The 22706-nt window shown below is 38.1% G+C and overlaps 1 protein-coding gene and 1 long non-coding RNA gene across 7 annotated transcripts in view; one reads left to right on the forward strand and one right to left on the reverse strand.

Annotated features, from left to right (window-relative positions):
* LOC123035962 overlaps positions 1 to 3586 on the reverse strand; it is a 42734-nt gene extending 39148 nt beyond the window's left edge. Inside the window, exon 1 of the long non-coding RNA XR_006417063.1 lies at positions 3472 to 3586. This is a non-coding gene — a long non-coding RNA (uncharacterized LOC123035962). The remainder of the gene's footprint in view (positions 1 to 3471) is intronic.
* Positions 3587 to 3669: 83 nt separating this feature from the next.
* LOC123035776 (F-box/LRR-repeat protein 21-like) lies at positions 3670 to 22205 on the forward strand. 6 transcript variants are annotated; one of them, XM_044454349.1, is made up of 8 exons: positions 3670 to 3822; positions 4796 to 4879; positions 6784 to 6883; positions 10877 to 10977; positions 14019 to 14477; positions 16763 to 16885; positions 18845 to 19016; positions 20975 to 22205. In XM_044454349.1, exons 5-8 carry the CDS (start codon positions 14106 to 14108, stop codon positions 21616 to 21618), a joined length of 1311 nt encoding a protein of 436 aa, XP_044310284.1. In that variant the 5' UTR covers positions 3670 to 3822; positions 4796 to 4879; positions 6784 to 6883; positions 10877 to 10977; positions 14019 to 14105; the 3' UTR covers positions 21619 to 22205. The 6 variants fall into 6 exon arrangements, with proteins under 6 accessions (XP_044310284.1, XP_044310282.1, XP_044310281.1 ...); XM_044454347.1 differs by lacking the exon at positions 10877 to 10977 and adding an exon at positions 11229 to 11408; XM_044454346.1 differs by lacking the exon at positions 10877 to 10977.
* Positions 22206 to 22706: the final 501 nt, after the last annotated feature.

Here is a 22706-nt window from a genome sequence, read left to right on the forward strand (position 1 = left end):
AATATTTAAGTATTTTTGTTCTGAGGATGAGGCATGAAGATCTATGAACTAGCTCATCCATGCAAGATCAATAATGGAATAAACAACTGCATAAACAGTGATATGACTTTTGTCACTCCAGTCCAACATATCTCATGTGTTATCAGCCATGTCCGTGCACACATAACCTTGCAAATGAAAAGCAATCACACCAAATCACTGTTTGGTGAAGAGGAAAGAACAGGTCCTTATTGTGCTCCCAAATAGTTGACAAGCAAGACTGCTGCTTGTTTATAAGCTGTTTTATCAGCTTGGGAAATTATGCAGATTACCTTTCAGCAGAGGATGTTCATGAGGAAGCCTACCTGTGTGTGAAATGCCCCCTGAAACTTGCTTAACCAAGAATACCTGGTTTATGCATTAGCATGGAAAGCTAAATTCAAATGCTGTACCACATATTTGGATTTCAAGACATTTAAGCACATTATTTTAAGTGTGCAATCCACAATATTAAATTTGGATTCAGAAAATTCAAATCGCACTGGTTTAAAGGGCACTATATGTCCTACAGTAGGTTAAACTTCTCAGCTGCCTTGGAACTTCTACATGACTCCCTAGTAAAAGCTGCAGCCACTTCTAGGCACTACTTTTCTCAATTGCCCCCTACCTTCTCTGGCTTTCTCCTCCAACTATATTTTTTATCTTTAGGAAAATCATATACATCTTTAGAAACAAAAAGCCTCCAACTCCCAGCATGCCCCAGACAGTTGTAGGCATGTTTCAGTTGAAACCTGCAGAGAATAATAGGGCAGTTATTTTCTGCCCTGTTCTAACAACAGTCCTTAAATTAACATTCAGCTCTTTTTCTCCCTATTCTGTGTGCCTCCCACTTTTCACAGCTCCCATAACAACGAACCTTAGTCAGTTTGAGGTATTCCCATTGTTCCAGCCTCTAAGATAATATAGGGCTTCTCATATTGCCTTAGACGGAGGTCCTGTTGGTTGGCGGATCGGGTTTCGGAGAGGGTGGATTTGACCTGGTCCTGAATGGTGCAACACTCCCTCTTAGGGATAAGGTCCGCAGCTTAGGAGTACTCCTTGACCTGGAGCTTTCTTTGGAAGCTCAGGTGACAGCGGTGGTGAGGAACGCCTTCCTTCAGCTTCGGCTGATTAATCAGCTGCGCCCCTACCTGGAGTACGACTGCCTGGCGATGGTGACACACGCGCTGGTGACTTCCCGCCTAGACTTCTGTAACGCGCTTTACGTGGGGCTTCCCCTGAAGACAGTCCGAACACTTCAATTGGTGCAAAATAGAGCTGCCAGGTTGCTGACGGGGACGGGGCATTATGCTCACATGACTCCAGTCCTCCGTCAGCTTCACTGGCTTGCCATTGAAGCCCGGGCCCAATTCAAGGTGTTATGACCTATAAAGCCCTAAACGGCTTGGGTCCTGGCTACCTGAACGAGCGCTTACGTCCGTATATGCCCGACCGCCCTTTGAGATCTGCGGGAGAGTCCCTTCTCCGGGAACCCTCCATGAAAGAAATTAGGAGAGTAAGTACCCGGAGGAGGGCTTTCTCTGCGGTGGCGCCCAACCTATGGAATTCACTCCCCAAAGAGGTCCGCCTGGCACCGTCGTGACTGGTTTTTCGGCGCCAGATAAAGACCTTTTTATTTAAACATCATTTTAATTGTTAAAACATATGATCTGGCCAGGGCAACTTCTTCTTCCTTCTCTTTTCTCCTCCTATATTTTTATTTACTTATTTTATACTGATAATTTTAATTTTATATTTGTAACTCAGTGTATTTTTTGTATTTTTGTATTTAATGGTAATTTATTATGTTCTATTGTATTTCAATGTATTTTATTGTGTTGTAAGCCGCCCCGAGGTTTCGGCAAGGGGCGGCATAGAAATGTTATAATAATAATAATAATAATAATAATAATAATAATATAATAATCATTGTGCAGGATAACATTTTGCAAGACTATATTTTAATGAAACAAGGATATAAATAAAATGTATAAAGAGTCACATCAACAAGCTCATAATAGATGGAGAGGCTTCACACTATCTTTGTCATAAGGCATGCCTGGTCGTGTGGCATGAAACACATAAATATCACCGCATAATAAACCAGCTATAGTTCTTTAATACACCAATATGACCATTTAAGAAAATATTTGTGTTTGCTCTGGTATTTCCGCTATATCTCTTTTGCCTCAATGTATGAAAGTCTGCACATAACCCCAACATGTATCCTCCAAGTTTGCTTTGTCACTATGCACTTTCTTCACATATTTACAGAGTAAAAATGTACTGGTCCTACATGAAGTACCTGCTTCACAGGAAAGTATGCAGTCAGTATTTCCTGCAATGTACCTCCTTTCTACAGCCATTGCTTCCATGGCTTAACGTCTCATATGAACATCAAGGAAAAGGATACTTAGGATCTGATCAAGATTATTTACAAACCTAACCCTATCATTGACCGAAAGGTCAGTATCCTGACCTTTAGATGCCCAAAATACACAATATGTAAAGGTTTTCTTTTAAAGGATTTATTCTGGAGAATAACTGGCTACTAATTATTCCAGATGGCACACCTGAGCAGTCCTCAGTTGGCCTTACATTGATCATTAGAGGGTTACACATAACACAGTTAACACTTTCCAATAGGATACTGACGTAAAAAGTTGCAGTGGCTTGATCTTTTCCACTTGCATACCAAAGAAGACGCTCAGAAGCAGGAGGGGATGGTGTGATGTGAACTGCCCCTTTTTTGAGCTGCTGTTATCTGTCAAGTGTCAGCTAGCTTTCTCTGGAATGGTGCCTGGTCAGTATCAGCTACATTTCAAGGATCCACACATGCTGATCTCTAGAAAAGAGGGTTTTCCTCAGGCCTGGTTGTGTTAATGATTGCACAATTTAACCAATGAAAATTCTACCTACTGATTTGTGTATTACTATCCTTGCAGAAAAAAAGTTTCTTCTTTACAGGCCAACAGGCCTTCTTCAGTTAACCAATGCATTAAATTGGGGATTTCTAAAGCAACCTTAGAAAAATAGGCTTTTTTCCTTTTTAAAAGATAGATGAATCACCAGATATACCATTTTAGTTTTTCCCAAAACAGTGTTCCTCAATTAACTTATGTCTTCAATCAAGCGATTTGGACAGGTGAACCCTCTCAATTTTAACTTCCTTACAGTGCAAGCTTACTGCAATGTCTCTCAGCACTTAATACATATGTCTATGTTACAGCCAACAAATTATTGTCTTTCAAAACTCATTACTACAAACTCTACAGGGATCTCGTCATATTGAAACACTGCTTTAATTTCAACCTGACTTTTCCTTCCCTTCATAATAGTCTCCTGCAATGTTCTCCTCAGTATGCCTTCCTCCTTAGCTTTGACTGGTAATAAACAACAGCAAGACTGATAAAACCCCACACAACAATAAACTAACTAGAGGTACCTTCCTACCATTTTAGGCGCCCAAAAGCTTCCCCCTCGGCATAAAATGGTGGCTGGAGTCACGTGGCCCTGCTGCCGCGCGCGTAACTTTCCAACCCTTCGCCTTCAGGGAAAAATAAGCAGCCGCGGCACTTAGCATGGGAGGGTCAGGAGGAGAAACGCGCAGGCGCCAGAATCTGGGTCAACGGACTGTCTACGCGCGCACACGCATGCGCGAAGAAAATCGGTGGCGGCGGTTAGTCCCCGGGCAGTTCCAGTCCGGCGCTGCGGAAGTGAATGGGCTTGTGCGGGGTCCAGGTGGCTCTGGCTCTCTTCGGCCTCTGTCTGCACACAGCGCCCACGAGCTTTCAGGATTCTGGGGTGAGCGAGCGCGGCGCTGGGTGGTGGGGAGAGCGCGGCGCTGGGTGGTGGGGAGTGCGCGTCCGTGAATCAAGGAGGCGCCCTCAGTGAGGCGGAGGAGATTTTAGCTCCTGCGCCACAAGGGCAGGCCCGACATTGGGCCTGTGTTGCCGGAAGGGGGACGGGGAGCGCCCGTTCAGAGCCAGGCAAGGCAGGGCCCGAAGAGTGGGATGGATGCTAGAACGGCATTTGGGGACTGAGGAAATGCAGGGGGATGGCTTCCTTCAGATGCGTGGGTAGGAGGGAAGGAAGGCTACCGGGGTGTGACCGAGCTCCGGTTCCGTTCCAGAACTGCATCTCTGGAAGGCAGAAATTCAGCTGGCAATGCATGTTTGACAGTATTGTTAGGTTCTTTCTGAAGAACGATTAAAGGCGTTGTCCATCGTATATTCTATTCTGCTGGTCAGTAAAGCTACTCCCGATAGCAGAGTGCTGTTAGAAAGTCACGGGGGTTTTCCAGCAGAAGTAACTCTTACATGTCTCGTGGGGCGAGAAGGAGACGTAAAGCAGTAACGTCCTAAATCATAAAGCGTTGCTAATAATTAGTCTTTAACTCCTAATCACGCTGAGCTGAAAATCTGTTTCTGACGTAGAAAAGTGTTCGTGCACATTTTAAGCGACAGTTTATAAACAGTGGTTCAGCTGCTTAGCCTTGAGCAGATTTATCTGTGTTTTGTCTGCATATAGGTATACTTCTGGTGAACGGGGATGGAAAAAATAGTAAATATTGTGCTTTCATGTTGTGAAAAGCTCTTGCTAGCAAGTTAGGATTTTCATTCTAATTGGTTGCTTCTACATTGTGCTTTCTTGTTTGTATATCGTTGCATTGGTATCCTGCTTTTTTCCTCTGTTGATGTGTATGTTACCTAGCTTTATTTCCTTTGCTTTCATAAAAGTGTTATTTTGATCTTTTAGTTACACTTTCCATTGACAGGTTTTAGAAAGGAATCTTGAGTCCTTCACTTGTTGAGTCTTCACTGAAAATTGAAAGGTTTAGCATTAGACTGAACAAACAACAGTAAGTATTTCTTTAAATTTCTAAAACAGGTGCAGCAGAAGCATAGTTATTTGGATTTTTAATGCATTTCTTAGTGTATATTATTGTCTTGGTAAGCTGATTTGAGAGTGGTGATGTTAAACTGAAGGCTATTTTTAGTTTAAATGAGAGATTTCAAGCACTGCATTTTTATCTAGTTTTTAGGAGCTGGCCAATTTTTCTTTAGATGGATTACTATCCTATATGAGAATGATATATCATTTTAGGAATTTTTGTGACACAAACAGTTCAGTGCTAGACACATTTACTCAGAAGTAAGTTCACTGTGTTTATTCTGTAACCTGTATAGAATTGCAACCTTTTTTTTTTTTTTTGCTCGACTTTCTGTATTGCCATCTATTTTGTTATACACAGATGTTAATCTGGACTGAGTTTTACTGAAGTTTGTGGTGTTTACATAACTCTTGAGAATATTGGAAAGTTTTCACATTACCACTTGCAAGTGGGTTAAATTTTCTTGCATTTTCAGCTGGGTATCAGAAAGGACCTGAAATGTCACTTACACCTGCAAAAATTGAATCACCCTTGTAACTTAGATATTTGTGTCTGGTACATACCAGATTGGGCTTGTAAATTGGTTGAACTCACTAGAAATGACAGTTATTTTGAACTGGTAGTTTAAAATCAATATAACATGGGTTTGTCATTATGTATACGGACTACTGTACTAGATGGATCTTTGATCGGATCAAAAATGGCTTTTCTTATGTTCTTATGGTTACAAATATTAATGTAGCCATCATAATCTTCATTTTAATGTTAAAGCAGTAATTACTTGTGGCCTGCAATTGTGGCATACACTGATTCTCGAAATTAGTATTGTTGGGTTACAGCAGTTAAGTTTTCTTGGCTTAAATAGTTGCTAGAATACAAAGGATTATATCTAGTTGCCACCATTTGCCAGCAGAAGGCCACTCGTATGCTGTTTGATGTGAGCTGAGATCTTTTTAAGATCATGTAATTGACCTCAACTTAAAAGTTTGAGAAACTGAAATATTAACTGTTGATAATACCTATGCATTACTAATGGAAGCTGTTAAGTCTTATATTAGTGGTGCATGTTTTCCATTGAAGTTTTTATATTGAGCGCTGAACTCCATTCCATATAGCACCATGGATAGCTTTTATAAACTCAGTAACATTTGGAAGGGATAAGGACTCACTACCCCCTCTTCATGTTAGATGCACAGTAGTCTATTATCATAGAGCAGTATGCCTCTCCTGAGCTATTATTTAGTTACTTAAATGCATTCATCTATTTTCTTGTAGAAAAATTTGGGTGTTGCATGTTGTTTTCCTGCAACCTGGGTCTGTGCTATGTCAAGTTGCCAGTGAAAGTTTATGAAAGAAGACGCCAGGGCAAGGGAGGTTTTATTTGGAGTCTAATACACAGTATAATATATCAGTTTACAGCATGCCACTTTGATTTGCAAATTGTTGCTATTTGTTGGCTGCTTTCATGAGTTCTCTTGCAACTGTCATGACCTGGGTCAGCTGGTCAACTGTGACTAAACCAGTAGCTATTCATCTAAGGTTCCAATGCAGTAATTATTTAGTCAGTTAGAGTCACAGTTGGCTAAATAATCTTTAAACACCCCTTTGAATCTGCGAGTTCTGCTTATTTATTTAGCAGTAATAATTGCAACACCGCCCTTGCAAAAAAATGTAACTTGGTTTCCCTGGGCAAAGGCAGTGGCTTTCTCTGTGCCTGTCAGGGAAGCTGAATACTCAAAAGTGGCAGACTCAATGCAAGTGGCAGAACTCAAAAGTGCAGTTCTTAAATTCTTGCATGTTACAAGAATTAAAATTCATTCTTAAATTTGCTTTAGCAAAATAAATTAAAATTTCTTTGCTGTTTTACCTAGCCTAGAAGTGCAAGCAGACAGATGTGGGTGATTGACTCATGGCCGCAGATAATCCAGTTCATTCATCCAGTATTAACTATAACTTGGACGCTTTCCTTAGGTAAGAGAATGCTGAATGAAGATGTATTGCATAGTCTGGGTTGGGTTTAACATCACTATGCTATTCTTATATGCATCTGAATATTAAGAACATTGTACTTCCTGCAAGGAAATGTGCATGCTACATGTGCTGTGGTCTGTTCTGTTTCTAGCTTTGTAGGTCTCTGGAAAAGAATGATTAAGCAACCTTTTCCTTGGAAATAATTGATACTGGAAAAGTATTTTACTTCCTGCAATGACACGTCCCATTTTATGCCCATCTTTAGTTAATTCAGTTCCAGGTGTCTAGCGCTTAATGTAACAAGTATTACAGTGAAAGGGACTATAATAATAATCTTTGAAGTAAAAGTATATTTAATAGGAAAGTAATTAAAATGTAGATTTTGGCTTTAAAGAGAAGGGCCAATTTGAGGAGGCATTTAGCAGTCCCTCAGTAACACATTGAAATGGTCTCCTGGTCTTCATTTTCCAGTTTCTGTGTTTTAGTAATATTTATGTAGCCTCTTTGAGGCAGGCTGCTTGTGAACCTTGATATGTTCTACATTATTTAAAACTAAGTTCTTGAAATCCTTCTCTTCCATGTGTAAGGAATAGTCTTGCATCTCGCAGCATAATCTTATTCTTATACAAATGTGAGACCCACTGAGTTTATTGGAACATACTTTTCAGTACTAACACAAGTATATTGCTCAGGGTGGATAATTTTTTTAATAAAAAATCAGATTTTTAATTTAAGTTGGGTTTTTAAAAATAAAATGCTTTTTGTGGAAAAATCTACCTAAAGATAATTTTCTATTTAAGATACTTTATAGTTGAAAGGTTATTCATCATGAAATAAGGTGTAATTTTTAGTTACCCAGCACAAGGCTGCATATTCATACAATTTTTAAATTTTTTGGTAAGTGGATTCCATTAATCCATTTACAATGTCATGCTCTTCCAGAGGTTTCTGTAAGATTAATGAGCAATTATTCTGTCTAGAAGATATTATCATAGATACTTGGTAAATTTATGTCTGCAGAGATCACATGCCTCTTCTTCAAGGCAAAAACATTACAATCATACAGTGCTGAGAAAAAGACCTTAATCCCATTGTTCCTTTGCAAATCTTTGTACACAGAATCAACGTCTTACCTCCTAAGTGCTAAGTTTCAAAAATTTCAATGCATGGAAGATTGTTGGGAGTGGAATAGAAGCTCAAGAAGCTAAGTGTGAAGAGGGAGGGGCAAGAAGTAAAAATGAAAGCAAAAACCCTCTTTGAGCAGAATACTCCAAGTCTTCGGATCTTCTTGTGTATAGCCCGAGGTTTATCATATTACTCTTTCCCTGGAGGAGAAAACCTATAATGGCAGTAGGCTGTAAAAGAGACCCAGTTTGGGAATATTTCAGTGAAGTTCCTCTATCTTCTAGTAAGACAGGCATGTGTGCAAATTGTGTTGAAAACCATGATTTAAATCTAGTCTTACTGATTTAAATCAAATCCACTTTGACCTTGTTGGATGAGGCAAGGAGGTAGCATCTTTTATCCTAGCATGGCTAAACAAATGCTTCTGAGAATCCAACAAGCAGAGTATTAAGTCCCCTCATCATTGGTTTCCACCAAGCATTCAGTGGTATGCTGCCTTTGAACCATTAGAACAGCTATTTTGACTAATAACCATTTATGGATGTGCTGTACTGTGTATTTATTTGCCTAATTTTCTTTTAAAACCATGTAACCCTCACTAGATCTTGTGGCAAACAGTTTGGTAAATTATGTGGAAAGATTATATAATCTGTCTTGAATCTCCTGACAATCAGTTGTATTGGATGACCTTGATTTATAATGTTATAAAGGAGGTAGGCAAGTCTTTCTCTAACCTCTAACAGCTTTTCTCTACACCATGCATAACTGTATTACATTCTTCTCCTCTATCTTTTCCAAATGGAACAGTCCAAGTACTGTAGTCTTTCTTTGTAGGGAAGATGATTCAGATTTGTGTGGCTCTGATTTTCTGCACCATTTCCTTTTTGAAGGAATATCCTTTGAAATGAAGTGAGCAGAACTATAGAGCATTTGAAGTGTGGCCACACTGCAGATTTGTATAAGGGCATAATGATAATGACTTTTATTTTCAATACAGTTCTTGTCCTTAAATCCTTAGCCTACAACTTAGATTTATCCTAGGTACCACACATATGGTCATTGCCATTAAGCTAGCCTCGTGACACCAAAATTTATTTTCTGCTTATCTCCAGTTGAGATGGTATCAGTGTGATTACCAGAAATATCAGCATTAATTACAAGTTAATTGCATCAAAAATGACATCATTTTGTTGACTGTTCACTCAGTTTAAAGACATTTTTGGAGCATTCAAATAACATGATATTCATGAGCTTGGCAAACTTACTGCTCCCGCCTAATTCCAGATCTCTTATTAACAAGTTAAAAAGCAAGTTAATATAGATTCCATGAGAGCCCACTCTTTACTTCTCTCCATTATGACAATTGTCTGTCCACATTTTTAAGTGTCTTTCAGGCTGCAGCCTTATTTCCATATTCTTCACTGCTATACTGATTGGGGTGTCATCTTTTCTGTACTAACCTTGCACAGATTAATCACAATGTTTGAACCATAGCTGCTTACCTAGAAACACTGGAGCCAGGTCCTGGTGTTTGAAAAGGAATCATGTGAAGATGATAAATCAGCACTATTGAATTCCATCTCTGAGACTAATGCATGATGTGTTTGAGTCAGCATTCCATAACATTAACCAAACGTCTTTGATGGTTTTGATTTTCCTACTTCCTCCAAATACTTTATCACAAGTTTTATTGTAGGGATTATCATTCACTTCCTATTCTGTTCTTTGTGTCTCCATTGGCGAGTTGCTAATGCATGTGAATGATGTGGTACAAATGTAACATTAAAATGCAATTTACCATTGAATGAAGAATTTGAGCCTTAGGTTTGTACACTACCTTTCCGGTGCAGTCATTGAAAGCTTTGTTTTATTTTTAACTGAAGTTCAGCATTCTGTCTAAATTCTACATTGAGGTTAATAGCAGCTGTGGTTTACTGAAACAAGCCAACATCAAAACAAGGTTTGACTTGTCTGCTGGAAATAGTTATTAATGCTAACTACAGTTTGTAAGGGATAACAGTAAACTGCACTTAAATAGCATCTAATCTATGTGTGGCTGCATTAGAGGAACGTGAACTAGGCAAACTTTGGGTTCATTTACAAAGTACAACACTGTAGTTTAACATGACGCCCGAAGGAGAACATTCTCTCTTGATTTGGGGAAGAAACAGGTGTATGTACTACAGTCAGCATTTTTGTATTTCTACAAGTTGAGAATCTACAGCAGAAAGGCAGTTGTGTGACTTAAGCTAAGATTGAGATGAAGCGTTAGGTAGTCATTTACCACTTGGCATTCACCAAGTCAGAAAGGTGAGTGGCAAAGTGTTTGGCCTTGCTAGGCCATTTATTAACTCTTTCCTAAACAAAGGGTTTACCTTTGTTTCGTCTGTGGGAGAAAAAAGAAACATCAAAATGGTTCAAAGTGCAGTTATAAGAACTTACTTTCTTATTATTTTACTAATTTCTTATACTTAAAGTATATTTTCCATTAAGTTGTCATTTATTTAACCATCACAGCATACTAAAAATGGCAAATTGGTCAGCTGAATCAGAGTCTCATATCCGTCAGAATGCTTTTGTTGGTAGTATTTGCCATATGTATATACTGTCACTACTGTGCATGTTGTTTTACAGAGTAAAAAAAAACCAGGTCCTTCCTCCAAAGAACATAGGATCTACAATCAAGTGAAAGCATTAGATGACTTTTTTGTGCAGCACATGTAAATCTCTTTAATGGTACAATCCTATTTTTCTTAGTACAGAAAATGGTGGGAGTTGTAGGACTTTTTCTGTCTTAAGCATGCATAGGATTGTGTCTTTTGCCTCTAAATAAGACATTTCCTATTTAAAATTAATTTTATGTTTTAGGCCTTTTTGCCCATTATCTGCCAATATCTTAGGCAGTAACACACATACTATCAATGCTGAAAGTATCAACTTTCTTCGTTGTTGTGTAAAGCTATCTTCAGGTATGTATGCCTCTGATTGGATGTAGTCAATTTGCTGAACTAATATTAAGGAATTGTAAAGTGTGTGTTTCTCTGTCTAGCACCACAGTACCTTTGCATTTTTTTTCCTTTGGTCAATGTTGTATTTGGAGAGGTTTCATAAACTTAAATAATTTAAGATATTTTCACATTGAAGCTACTAACATGGAGTGATTTACTTGCACCAGACTTAGTTCCAAAACTTAACTGAGTCCCTCATATGGGTTTCCTAGACTTGGCAGGTCGGTTTTTCTTTGGTGGATGACTTCACAAGTCAACCATTCTTCTGGGACCCCACCCTGCTGTCAAGTTAAGAAATCTTTTCACTCAGACAGGATGACGCATCAGTGGGATGGCTGTTCACACACCAGAAAGGTGCTTGTGTTAGACAGGAACTTCCACATTCTCTGGAGGTATGTGTGCATGTGCACCTCTAATTCAAGGCTGTCCTATTTGTTCAACTAGCCATTAGGTGGCTGTAGCTAATTTAATATATTTGAATCTGTTTAGAAACATTTTGGCTTACCTGAATTTGTTTGTTTTTATAACTATGAATTGGTTCAGAATGAGGTTCCAAATGTAGTTTAATTATTTTTTAGGTAAATGGTATTAGTAGTTAATACATGGTTCTGCCTTCTGTTCAAATTGGCTGGAGGGAGTCTTTGCCTTATAGGTGGTGTTAAATTAATCCTGATTACTGCAAATAAATGTCAGCGTATTATGCCACATAGTTCAACCTCTGTGTTTACAGATAAAATGCATAATCACTTGGTCATGAACTTCTATGAGTCCGTACTAGTGCCACTGGTCTGCTATTCGGTGGCATTAAAATAACGTTAATATTCTTAGGCTTGTAGAAATGTACATAAGTGATATTACCCTTTTGGAAGAGCTTTAGCATAACAATTCGCAACTGAGGCTCTTGGGGTGAATGCCATTCCTGAGATCTACTGCCTGGCCAATCCATAGGTAGAAGTGGCATTTCTGGTAGACAGTTTTTAGGAAGCGGGGCTTGAAGCATCTAGATTTCTTTTGAGTTTCTCTCCAGTAATTCGAGTTAGTAATGAATCTGAGCAATCTCTGTTAGATATATAAGTCCGTGATGGAGGTGGTTGGGAATTAAAGAACCAAGAGAAATGTACCCTGGCTTTAAAGGTGTGCCAAGTAGTTCCTGAATGAACAATATAATCTGTTTTAAATGACTGAATAATATAGCATGAATGGTAATGATAGGACCTTGTATTCATTCTATGATCAGTATCTGAATGGCTCAGTGAAGGTTTATTGTGTTCATACAGATTTTGCATAAAATAGTATGAAGACAGAACGTTGTGATATGCCCTCACTTGTTTTTAAAAATCACACCTTCTGAGGTAATATAAATACTATAGGTTGTTGCAACTTAAACTGCATTCTCGCATAGGTATGGTCTCTTGATGCAGTGTAAACAAAGGAACAGACTGCTAACAATACTTCTATTTTTAGAGCTACAGTGTTTTACTTAGATGATACTGCAATAGGCTATGAATACATTTGCTTAAATATTCACCAGTAATTTTGTGGTTTAGGGAAGGGAAGGCCCTTAAATTATATTAATTTATGTTATATTCATGATAAGGGTTTATGTGAATGTGTTTGTATGCATCCTAGATAAGCATTTCAAATATAATATGGTTCAAGAATATTTTTAAGTGAGCCTTGCTAGAATAACGTAACTAGTGACTGAAGTCTTCTGACTACAAAATATGTGGAAAGGAAGTCCTAGCAATAGGGAGCTCTTTGTTCAGAAGTGTGGCTCTTTTCTGGGATTCCTCTTCTCTGAAAGTAACTGCTTCTCAGAACCATATGAAGTGTCGAGTCTTGCTTCTAGAAAGCCCAGTAATCTCCAGTATGAGAAAGGTTGAAGAATAAGACATAAGCCAGGTGTGTTTCAACCTGCCCTATGATTGCCCAGTTCTTGTGGTCTGTGGTCTCCTGAGTGAACTCTCTTGAAAATTAATTCAAAAGACTTTTTTGAAGAAAAAAAATTATGAAGGTGTCGGGGTGGGGGGGGGGGCAGAAGGAGATAGATCATGATGGTACATGGAGTGAGGCTGCACTGCATATTACTAATCTAACAGTGGTCCAATATAGTCTTGTTTTTTCCTCTTTTCCTCTTTCTCTTTTCCTTTTCCTTTCCTTTTCTGATTGAAAGCTATTCTCCTAATTCTCTGTACCTATAACTTCCTGTTTCTCAAAAGATCTTTCCATAGTTGCTACTTAAGATTCTTCAGTTGAAGATTCCAGAGAGCTAAATGCATAATCCTGTACATTCAAAGCATCTTCTTCCTCACTAAGCTATATAGAAAATATTTGGCAACTACTTCTTCCTTCTCTTTCTCCTCCTATATTTTTATTTTATACTGATAATTTTAATTTTGTATTTGTAAATCAATGTATTTTTTTGTATTTTTATATTTAATGGTAATTTATTATGTACTATTGTATTTCAATGTATTTTATCATGTTGTAAGCCGCCCCGAGGTTTTGGCAAGGGGCGGCATAGAAATGTAATAATAATAATAATAATAATAATAATAATAATAATAATAATACTCTTCAGTCAAGGTCTGCCCATCCAGCCATCAACAACAGTATTCCTGTGTTTACAGTCCAAATTTCCATTTAAGTGGTTGCATGCATGAAAAAGAAAGTAGTCAAACTGTGTCTTGAAAATTAATTATCACCAAATCAGTGAAAAGTAAGGTTGAAAGGATACGGAATTCAAAAGCATTAGGTAATATTGCTTTCATTTTTGGTAGAGGTTGTATACAGTTTATTCACACATCTGAAGTTGCCAGGTAGTAAATTAGCTTTATATATAAAAAACTTGGCTAGTGAATAACACATTAAATCTTTTGTATGGAATCTTTATCAGCTTAAAAAAAGTATACTTTTGTTTACAAGGCAAAAGACAGTTATTTATAGTTGTCAGATATACTCTAGAATTTTAACCTGTTTTTCTGGCTTCTGTTCTTTTCTAGGGATCTACTGTACTTGAAAACTTGCAGAAAAATTGTACCTTGTATATATTACAACACTATTATACCTGAAATTGTTTTCTTCTCGGGATGAAGAGAATCGGGCAGATAGTTAAAGATGAAAATCCAGTTCTTCAAGCAGTACCAAGAACAAAAAAGCAGAAAACTACTTTGCATAATGCATTATTTGACACTTCTCATTCTTATACCTTGATGGACTGGGGTAGCTTGCCACACCATGTAGTCTTGCACATCTTTCAGTGCCTGCCTCTTGTTGATCGTGCTCGTGCATCTTCGGTTTGCAGAAGATGGAATGAAGTGTTTCATATACCTGACTTGTGGAGAAAATTTGAATTTGAGCTTAATCAGCCTGCTACTTCATATTTAAAGTCTACTCACCCAGATCTTATCCAGCAGATTATTAAGAGACATGCAGATCACTTGCAATATGTCAGTTTCAAGGTAAAGAAGCTTGCTTTGTTTTATTCAAAGAAAAAAAGGGCAGTACTTTGCTGCTGCTGTGCAATGCCTTTGATCATAACAAGAACCATGTGGATCAGTCTGTGTTCCTGCATTCAGAGTGCCCTGCATAATAGGAGTGCAACAGCACATACCCTTCTGCCCAACTTCCCTAGCAACTGATGCACATGGTCATACTGCTAATACCTTGTGGAATATTAGGTGGGGTAGAAATCAAGTAATAACATAAACAATACCCAAGGTAGCATATAGCCACAAATGTACTTTTTGTCCATTAAATGTGTCCATTTTTAAAAGCCATCTAAATTGGTGGGTATTACTACATGCTGTAGAAGTAACTCCCTTAGTTTAACAGTGCATTCTCTTAAGAAATCCTCTTTATCTCTCCTGAATCTTCCTGCTACTCAATTTCCTGAGATGACCCAGCTTCTAATATTAGAGGAGCAAAATGTCTCCCTGTTAACTTTATCTACATCTGTCATCATTTTCTGTAGCTCTTTCATGTCTCCCCTAACGCACCTTTTCTCTAAACCAAATGATCTCAGCTGTTGTAATATTTTCTCGGAGGGGAGTTGTCTTCGATCATTTTAGTTGCCCTTTTCTGCTTTTTCTTCCAACTCTGCAATAGCTTTTTCTGGGTTTAGTCACCGGCACTGTACAACATTGTAAGGTACGGTATACCACAGTTTTGTACAAATGCAGGATGACATTTGCAGTTTTATTTTTGATACCTTTGCTTATTTTACCTAATATGAAGTTAGCCTTTTCACAGCAGCTGCACACTTGACAGCATTTTAATTATGCTGTTCTCTACAAAATGCTACCTCTGATCTCAACAGTTTATACCTGAGGTTGTGGGGGAGGGGGGGGGCGGTATTTGCATATTTACTTAGATTGAACTGCATTTGCTGTTTTGATGCCTATTTTTCCAGTTTGAAGATAATCCTTCTGGAGTGACTTACAAATCCTTTTTTCTTTAAATCACCCTAGACAACTTTGTGTCATCTGTGAACCTGGCCAGTTTGCTTATAATTCTTAATTGCAATTTATTTATGAATAAGTTGAAAAGCATTGATCCAGGTACAGATTCTTGCAGGGCCCCCGCTTTTTCCATCCTTCCATTGGGCAAATTTATCATTTATTCCTGCTGTCCATTCTTTTGTCGACTTACTGATTTATAAACAGTCCTTTCCTCTTAATGTATTATTCTGCTCCTTAGCCAAAAAGTCTTTCTCCATGACTGCTAAGATTTGAGCTATAGAGTCTCTGACAAGGCACTTTTTTTAAAGTAGCTGTTGATGCTAGTGACATGCTTGTGCCACACCAGAGACTCCACAGTAAATTAATAGTACCACACTAGAGATTGCCTATGCAAGCACTACATTGATAGCATAAGTTGAGCGGCAGTGTTGACTATCACTCACACTGCTAAACATTGCAGCTTGCATTTCAATAGCTCTGAACATTACAGATATTTTAGAATGTGTTCAGATATTTGGTAGAATACAGCCATTTGTAAACTTCGATATGCTTGCACAAGTCTACTGGGTTTTTTTTAAAGAATACAAATTTGTAAGGGCAATGTACTAACAGCTGCATGTTGTCAGTCCCAAGCTTCCCTAGGAGATGAGTATTAGCGGGTGTTGTGAACATGTGGATTCAGATTAATTGTTTTTAGTAAATAACACAATTGGTTAGAATATTTTCATGGAAGTTTTATATGAAAATATTCCTTAATGAATTGCAAGGAAGCTTGCTTGTGGAAAGCTGTTTAGTAGACTAAGAGGGAGTGAGTAATTCCAATATGGAACAGCTACCATTTCCCACCCTAACCTACAGATTGTGAAGATAAGAGAGGAATGTGTACATCACCCTGCCATTCAGCTCCACAGGTTTGGAGTGAGCAGTGGTTACTTGCAATCCGTTTTAAATTACCGTTTTGTGTGGGGAGCATTGCCATCTAATCCTTATTTATTACATTTTAAAATTGATGATGTCTGAGCAGTGTACAGATGAAAAACTCTGCCTGTGTCATATGTGTGCTGATTCTCAGGAACTCTTTGGATAACATTTTGGGACAAGATCAGCCTACTGGTCGAGTGACTAAGAAGAATTAATAATATCATAAGGCAGAATTTGGGAAGATCTGCCCAATTAAAAAAAAATGAGCGTTTGCCAGTAGGCTTCTATAAAGGAGCAGGAAGGTACTGTCCTACTAACTAATTCTCCAGCGTGTGTAATGCTTCAGTGAGTCTCTTCTTTTTCAGGTTGATAGTAGTACTGAGTCTGCAGAAGCAGCCTGTGACATCCTTTCTCAGCTAGTGAATTGTTCTATCAAGACACTAGGCTTAATTTCAACAGCAAAGCCAAGCTTCATGAATGTTTCCAAGGTATTCTTGTAGAGTTCTGAATATGAAGTTATGTATGCTTACGAAATTGAAAAAAATTGACTTTGCCTTGGTTTGTTATATAGTGGTACCTTGGCTCACGAACTTAATCCATTCCACGACACTGGTCTTGACCCAAATTGGTTGTGACCCAAGTCAAATTTCCCCATAAGATTCAGTGTAAATAAGGTTAATCTGTTCTGTAACTATTTTTTAATCAGAAAAATTTGAAACAAAGTGACAAAGAACAACAAAGTACTGTACAGTACAGTGGAGAACACTAACCTAGGTAGAGGGGGGGAGTTTATTGTTTTGAGGGAGAGTCCCCCTCCATAAGGACATTCGGGAGATCTCTTTCAGGGTTTCCTCTCTTTGTCTTTTAGCTGCAGGGTAAATTTTGGTGAAAAATCTGTCTTTAGGCACTTGCTTTTTCCTGCGCTGCATAACCCTCTGGAAATGAGAGACCACGTTATCGTTCATCAGATTCAACACTCTATTCATTACAGTTATGTTGAGGTGGTGCTTCTTAAAGAAATCCTGGCACTCATTCCATTTTTTCATAATGGATTGTATCACATCAGTGCTAACCTCCTCCCTGTCTTCCTCTTCCTCAGTGGAATCCTCAGCAAGTGCCTTCTGCTGCTCGCTCTGGAGTTCAGCAATTTCTTCTGTCGTTAGCTCCTCTATGTCTTCCCTGCACGAATGCAACTCGGGGGGGGGGGGAGATGGCCGCAATCTTGGTTGCCACCCAATGTGGAGTCCGCAACCCAAGTAAAAATTTTCATGTTATTTTTGTTTGTGACCTGATTTGGTTGTGAACCAAGGCATTCGTGAGCCAAGGCACCACTGTATTCAAAGAACTTGTAGTAAATAATACTGCCACACATTGGAAGAAAGGTATTCTTTATTTGTTCTTACAAGTTCAATCTACATTGGAAATCAGTGGCACTGATCTTTACATAGGAATGATTTTTGCCTGTTACCATGCTGGGTTGGAAGGTCCCTCAATTCTGTGGAACAAGTTGGGCTTGTGCACTGAAGGGGGAAATGCCAAAAATATCCCCTGCCTCTTCCATTAATGAAAGTGTTCACTCCATTCTTTGGAGCAATGCAATTGCATTTGACCTTATAATTTAACTTGAGAGATGTGATATATTCACATTTCAAATGATAGAACATGCTGACTGAAAATAATTCCAGGAATTGTGTTTAACCTTTGATTGCAACAGAAATGTTAGTGTTTTGAAGACTCATGTGTAAATCTACAAGTAAATCATAACAGTCTGCAAACAAAAGGAAAATACTAAATTTATAAATTACATTCTTCCAAGATGTTATACATATTAAGGGATTTTTTATATTGCATTTCATAGAGCAGAAACTTATGCTGTCTTTGTGAATGGCACCTTCCTCTTGCAGAAAATCACATTGATATGCTGAAATCTTCATTTGTCTATGTGAATATTTCAAATTTTAACATGCGGGCTTGCTGGATCACATAGAAAGTGGTAATATCAGCCCCTTGACAAAGCGCAGATTCATGTGAAAAGACAATTTTAATGTTCTTATATCTTGTAGATTGAATTGAACCATATACTGTTAATCTTTAAGCATATTGCGCTATTCAGCTTGATGGTGGCCAGTTTAAAAAGTTTATCAATTTGGGTATAGGCTGACTGATGCTTAGAGTAGACCCATTAAAATTAGTGAGGAATAAGTCATGCATGATCAATTAACTGGAAAGATTTTTTTAAGTGTCCATATGATAGTAATGACTGCATCAAATTGTTAGTCACTTACCTTCAAGGTATACATCTGTTAAAATCAAGCAACATATGCATTTTCCTACTCAAATATAGATGGAAAATTAAATACTACTTTCTGTTTTGAAAGAAATTGCTAAGTGGATACATAATTTTGCAGTGGATGCCAAACATTTTCTTCCTTGACTTTTCTGAATAGGCTCACTTTGTATCAGCGCTGACAGTAGTATTTGTCAATTCAAAGTCATTATCTTCCATAAAGATTGAAGACACTCCAGTAGATGACCCATCTTTGAAGGTACTCGTTGCTAATAATAGTGATACGCTAAAATTGCTTAAGATGAGCAGCTGCCCTCATGTGTCACCTGCTGGTAAGTAATAAATTTAAGAAGCAAACATAAAATCAAGCTGACACTTGATAATGAATTTGCTTTTGAAATGATATTGTTAAGTGGAATTTTTCATGCTTTTTCTTAATCTTGTTAACCTCTCATTTTACCAGGCTTAAAACATAGTTTTCTCTTTCTGGCAGAGAAAAATCTGTATTTATGTATTTAAATTATGGTTTAAATTCTTTCCAAATATTTTTTCTTCAAACGTAAATGCAGGGTTATCTAAAACAAAATATTTATTGAAAGAGATTTCCTTTAAACTACCCAAACCTGTGAGATGTTTCATTGTCACCTATAGTTTACAGATACATGCTTAACTGTGTCCATCAGCTACGTGCTTACCTGGGTGGGTGGAGCGTAACAAGAATAATCCATGCTTTGGTAACCTCCCAATTGAATTATTATTATACACTCTGTGTGGGGTTGCCTTTGAAAATGGTCTGGAAACTCCAATTGGTCCAGAAAGGGGCAACAAGGCTGCTAATGAGGTCTGGCCAACATGAACCCATTATGCCAGCTGTCTACCAACTCCATTGGTTACCAGTTGAAATCCAGTCCCAAGTTAAAGTGTTAACTTTGATATATAAAGCCCGAAACAGTTTAGGGCCTGGATATTTGAAGGACCATCTCCTTTCATATACATCTACTGGAACTCTAAGATCTTTCACTGAGGTCTTTCTTCAGGAGCCCTCTCTGAAGTAGGTTAGAAGTGTGGCTACCCGGAGAAGGACCTTTTCTGTGGTAACGCCCCAGCTTTGGAATTTGCTCCTCAGAGAGGTGTGTCTCTGTGCACTTTATTCTTTTTGGCACCAGGTCAAAACCTTTTTATCCACCCACTATTTTAAGGGTTGATTATTTTATCATATACTTAGAATTACTTTATTGTATATTTTATGTATTATATTCATATTTTACTGTGCTGTTACACTCTGGTTGTAAGCTGTCTTGAGATCTGGCCAGATAAAAAGGATAGAAATGTTTTAAATAAATAAACTACAAAACTTAACATAGTTTTGCTAGTAGCACATAGTTTTCTGCCACATTGTATTTATTGGAATGTTGGAGAGACTAAATTCATATTATCCGAATGATGATCTAACCAAAGAACTACCTCATCAGCACAGTCTGTATGTTATATAGTTCATAGTAATGGGATGTTTTTTGTTCTTGTTTATGCAAGACCTGGATGCCTCAGGTCCACCTGTCAAAACATTATTATGCTATATTTGTGGCATGTTGCCATTTTAGGATGCAGGGTTGTACAAGTTATTCTTCAGCTGTGATAGCATAAACACAGCTACTTAACAAATAGTTTGAGGAGCAAAACTTGAATGAGATTAGTTATTGGAAAACAGTTACAAAATCATTGTCCTATTCTACATGCACCTCAGAATTTTTGTAAGTTAAACTTCATTGCTTGTTTGGTCAGTATCTCAGAAAATTCAGTGTACAGAACCATTATTAGGGTAAATAAAATTGTGTAGTTCAGTGTTAATAGAGTTATTGCAAGGCTATTTGTATGCAAAATGAAAACATTTTCCTGAATATGCAGACTGGAACTTCCAATTAAGTGTTACTGACTAGCATTGTTTGAAACCCAGACAGCAGTCTAGAATGACTGCTAAAATGTCATTTAGCAGTGTACAGAACTTTCTAACCCAGAAATCTCACTGTGCAAAAAAGGCCTATATATAACCAAGCAGTACATTATATTTTTCAAACTGATATAGTGGCAAAAAATTCCTGGCCTTACAAGTACCTAACCAGCACAGTCCTAAATATTTCCAGGTGTGAGATTGCAGCCTAATGTTGCTTGTTTCTGATAAGTCTTGTGCCCAGGAATTATGTGGGGGGGGGGGGGTCCCATTATGGTAGAGATAAATGTAAATAGATGTTGATACTAATTTGTTCTGAATTTTGCTTCTTGTCATTTCTAGGGATTCTTTGTGTTGCGGACCAATGTCATGGCCTAAGGGAACTTGCTCTTAATTACTATCTGCTAAGTGATGAATTATTGCTGGCCCTTTCAAGTGAAAAGCATGTTAATCTTGAACACCTCCGCATAGATGTTGTGAGTGAAAATCCAGGACAGATTGAGTTTCATGCCATCAAAAAACAAAGCTGGGATGCACTCATTAAACACTCCCCCAAAGTCAATATTGTGATGTATTTTTTCCTGTATGAGGAGGAATTTGATGCGTTCTTCAAGGAGGAGACTCCAGTAACTCATCTTTACTTTGGCCGTGCAGTAAGCAAAGCAATGCTTGGCCGTATTGGAATGAATTGCCCAAGGCTGATTGAATTGGTTGTCTGTGCTAATGGCCTTCAACCCTTGGATGATGAGCTAATTCGCATTGCTGAACGCTGTAAGAATCTAACAGCCATGGGACTTGGTGAATGTGAAGTCACATGTCGCGGCTTCATTGAATTTGTAAAGATGTGTGGAGGCAGACTCACCCAGCTCTCCATTATGGAGGAGGTGCTTATTCCAGACAGTGACTACAACCTCGATCAAATTCATTCTGAAGTTTCCAAACATCTCGGAAGATTATGGTTCCCTGATATGATGCCAACATGGTAAACTGACAAAAGATGATTGCGGTCAGAACTGGCTGTACAGAGTGTTGCTTTCTATGCAAATAAGGAATACTAAATATGAAATGTACTGCAGTATTTTCCTTAATAACCTGCATAGTTACAGTGCTATGCCACATTAAAGATGGAAAAGAGTATATTGAAGTGTACAGTACATATTGACGATATGTCTATTAAGTAATAAGTGCTTAGTTTATCCTCCAATTAATTGGAGTATTTTAACTGATTTGTATTTAATTGTTAAGCACTTGGTTTAATAAAAGGTACTACAGTACTAGCAATTCTGATGTAGCTAAAGTTTGGCCTTCTTTGTAAATTTTTGACCAATGGATGTCAGGAGCTTGCAGTTTAAGTGCTGTTTCTCCTGTTTCTTTAATAAACAGTGGTAATGTACAAACTTGTAAACAGTAGCAACTTACTGTGTCAAGCTTGAGACCTTACAGTGTATTAGTACATTGGCAGATTATGAGTTCATGCTACAGCAGGACAACTATGTAAATGTGTGGTGTCATTGTTTCCTTACTTGCTCTTACAGTATAATGTGGTATGTAAATAAAACATTGATGTGGTGGAGCTCACGATGATGATCTTATCTAATCCCAGTTCTCTCCATTTGGTTGTGCTGGCTAGGACTGGTGGTAGTTCTAGGTTAGGCCAAACCATCTGGAGGGCCATGCAGGATCAGGGCTAATGTCAGTGTCACAGGTAATTACCATTACTCCAGATCAGTGAATAGGGCATGGCCTAATAACCTTAAACACTCAGGAAAGAAGTTTGGCAGGTCTGCATTTATATCATAAAACCGATTTGATCTTTGCTGTTGGTGTTCCTTCCCTGATGAATTAAGCATTGTGTGTCAGGTCTAAGTTAGACTTTTGAAAAATCAAATAGGAAACCTTTCTTTAGATTGGGTTGCTTGAGGCTACAGGTGCTGTTTGAGTGTTTAGAATCTTCTGCCATGACAATACTTGCATTTTAAAAATGAACATGGCTAAAAGAAGGTGTTCCCAGTCTGCTGTTTTTCTCTGTGCTAGGCATGTCATGGGGAAGATTGATTCAAACTCTTGGCCCCTC

This window comes from Varanus komodoensis, unplaced genomic scaffold, assembly GCF_004798865.1.
Source record: "Varanus komodoensis strain SLA01 unplaced genomic scaffold, ASM479886v1 scaffold7_3, whole genome shotgun sequence".
NCBI classification, from domain to species: Eukaryota; Metazoa; Chordata; class Lepidosauria; order Squamata; family Varanidae; genus Varanus; species Varanus komodoensis.

Coding starts and splice junctions, on each gene's coding strand:
- LOC123035776 (XM_044454349.1), top strand. CDS start 14,106: ATGAAGAGAATCGGGCAGATAGTTAAAGATGAAAATCCAGTTCTTCAA. Junction 14,478..16,762: donor TGCAATATGTCAGTTTCAAG/GTAAAGAAGCTT, acceptor CTTCTTTTTCAG/GTTGATAGTAGTACTGAGTC. Junction 19,017..20,974: donor CCCTCATGTGTCACCTGCTG/GTAAGTAATAAA, acceptor TGTCATTTCTAG/GGATTCTTTGTGTTGCGGAC.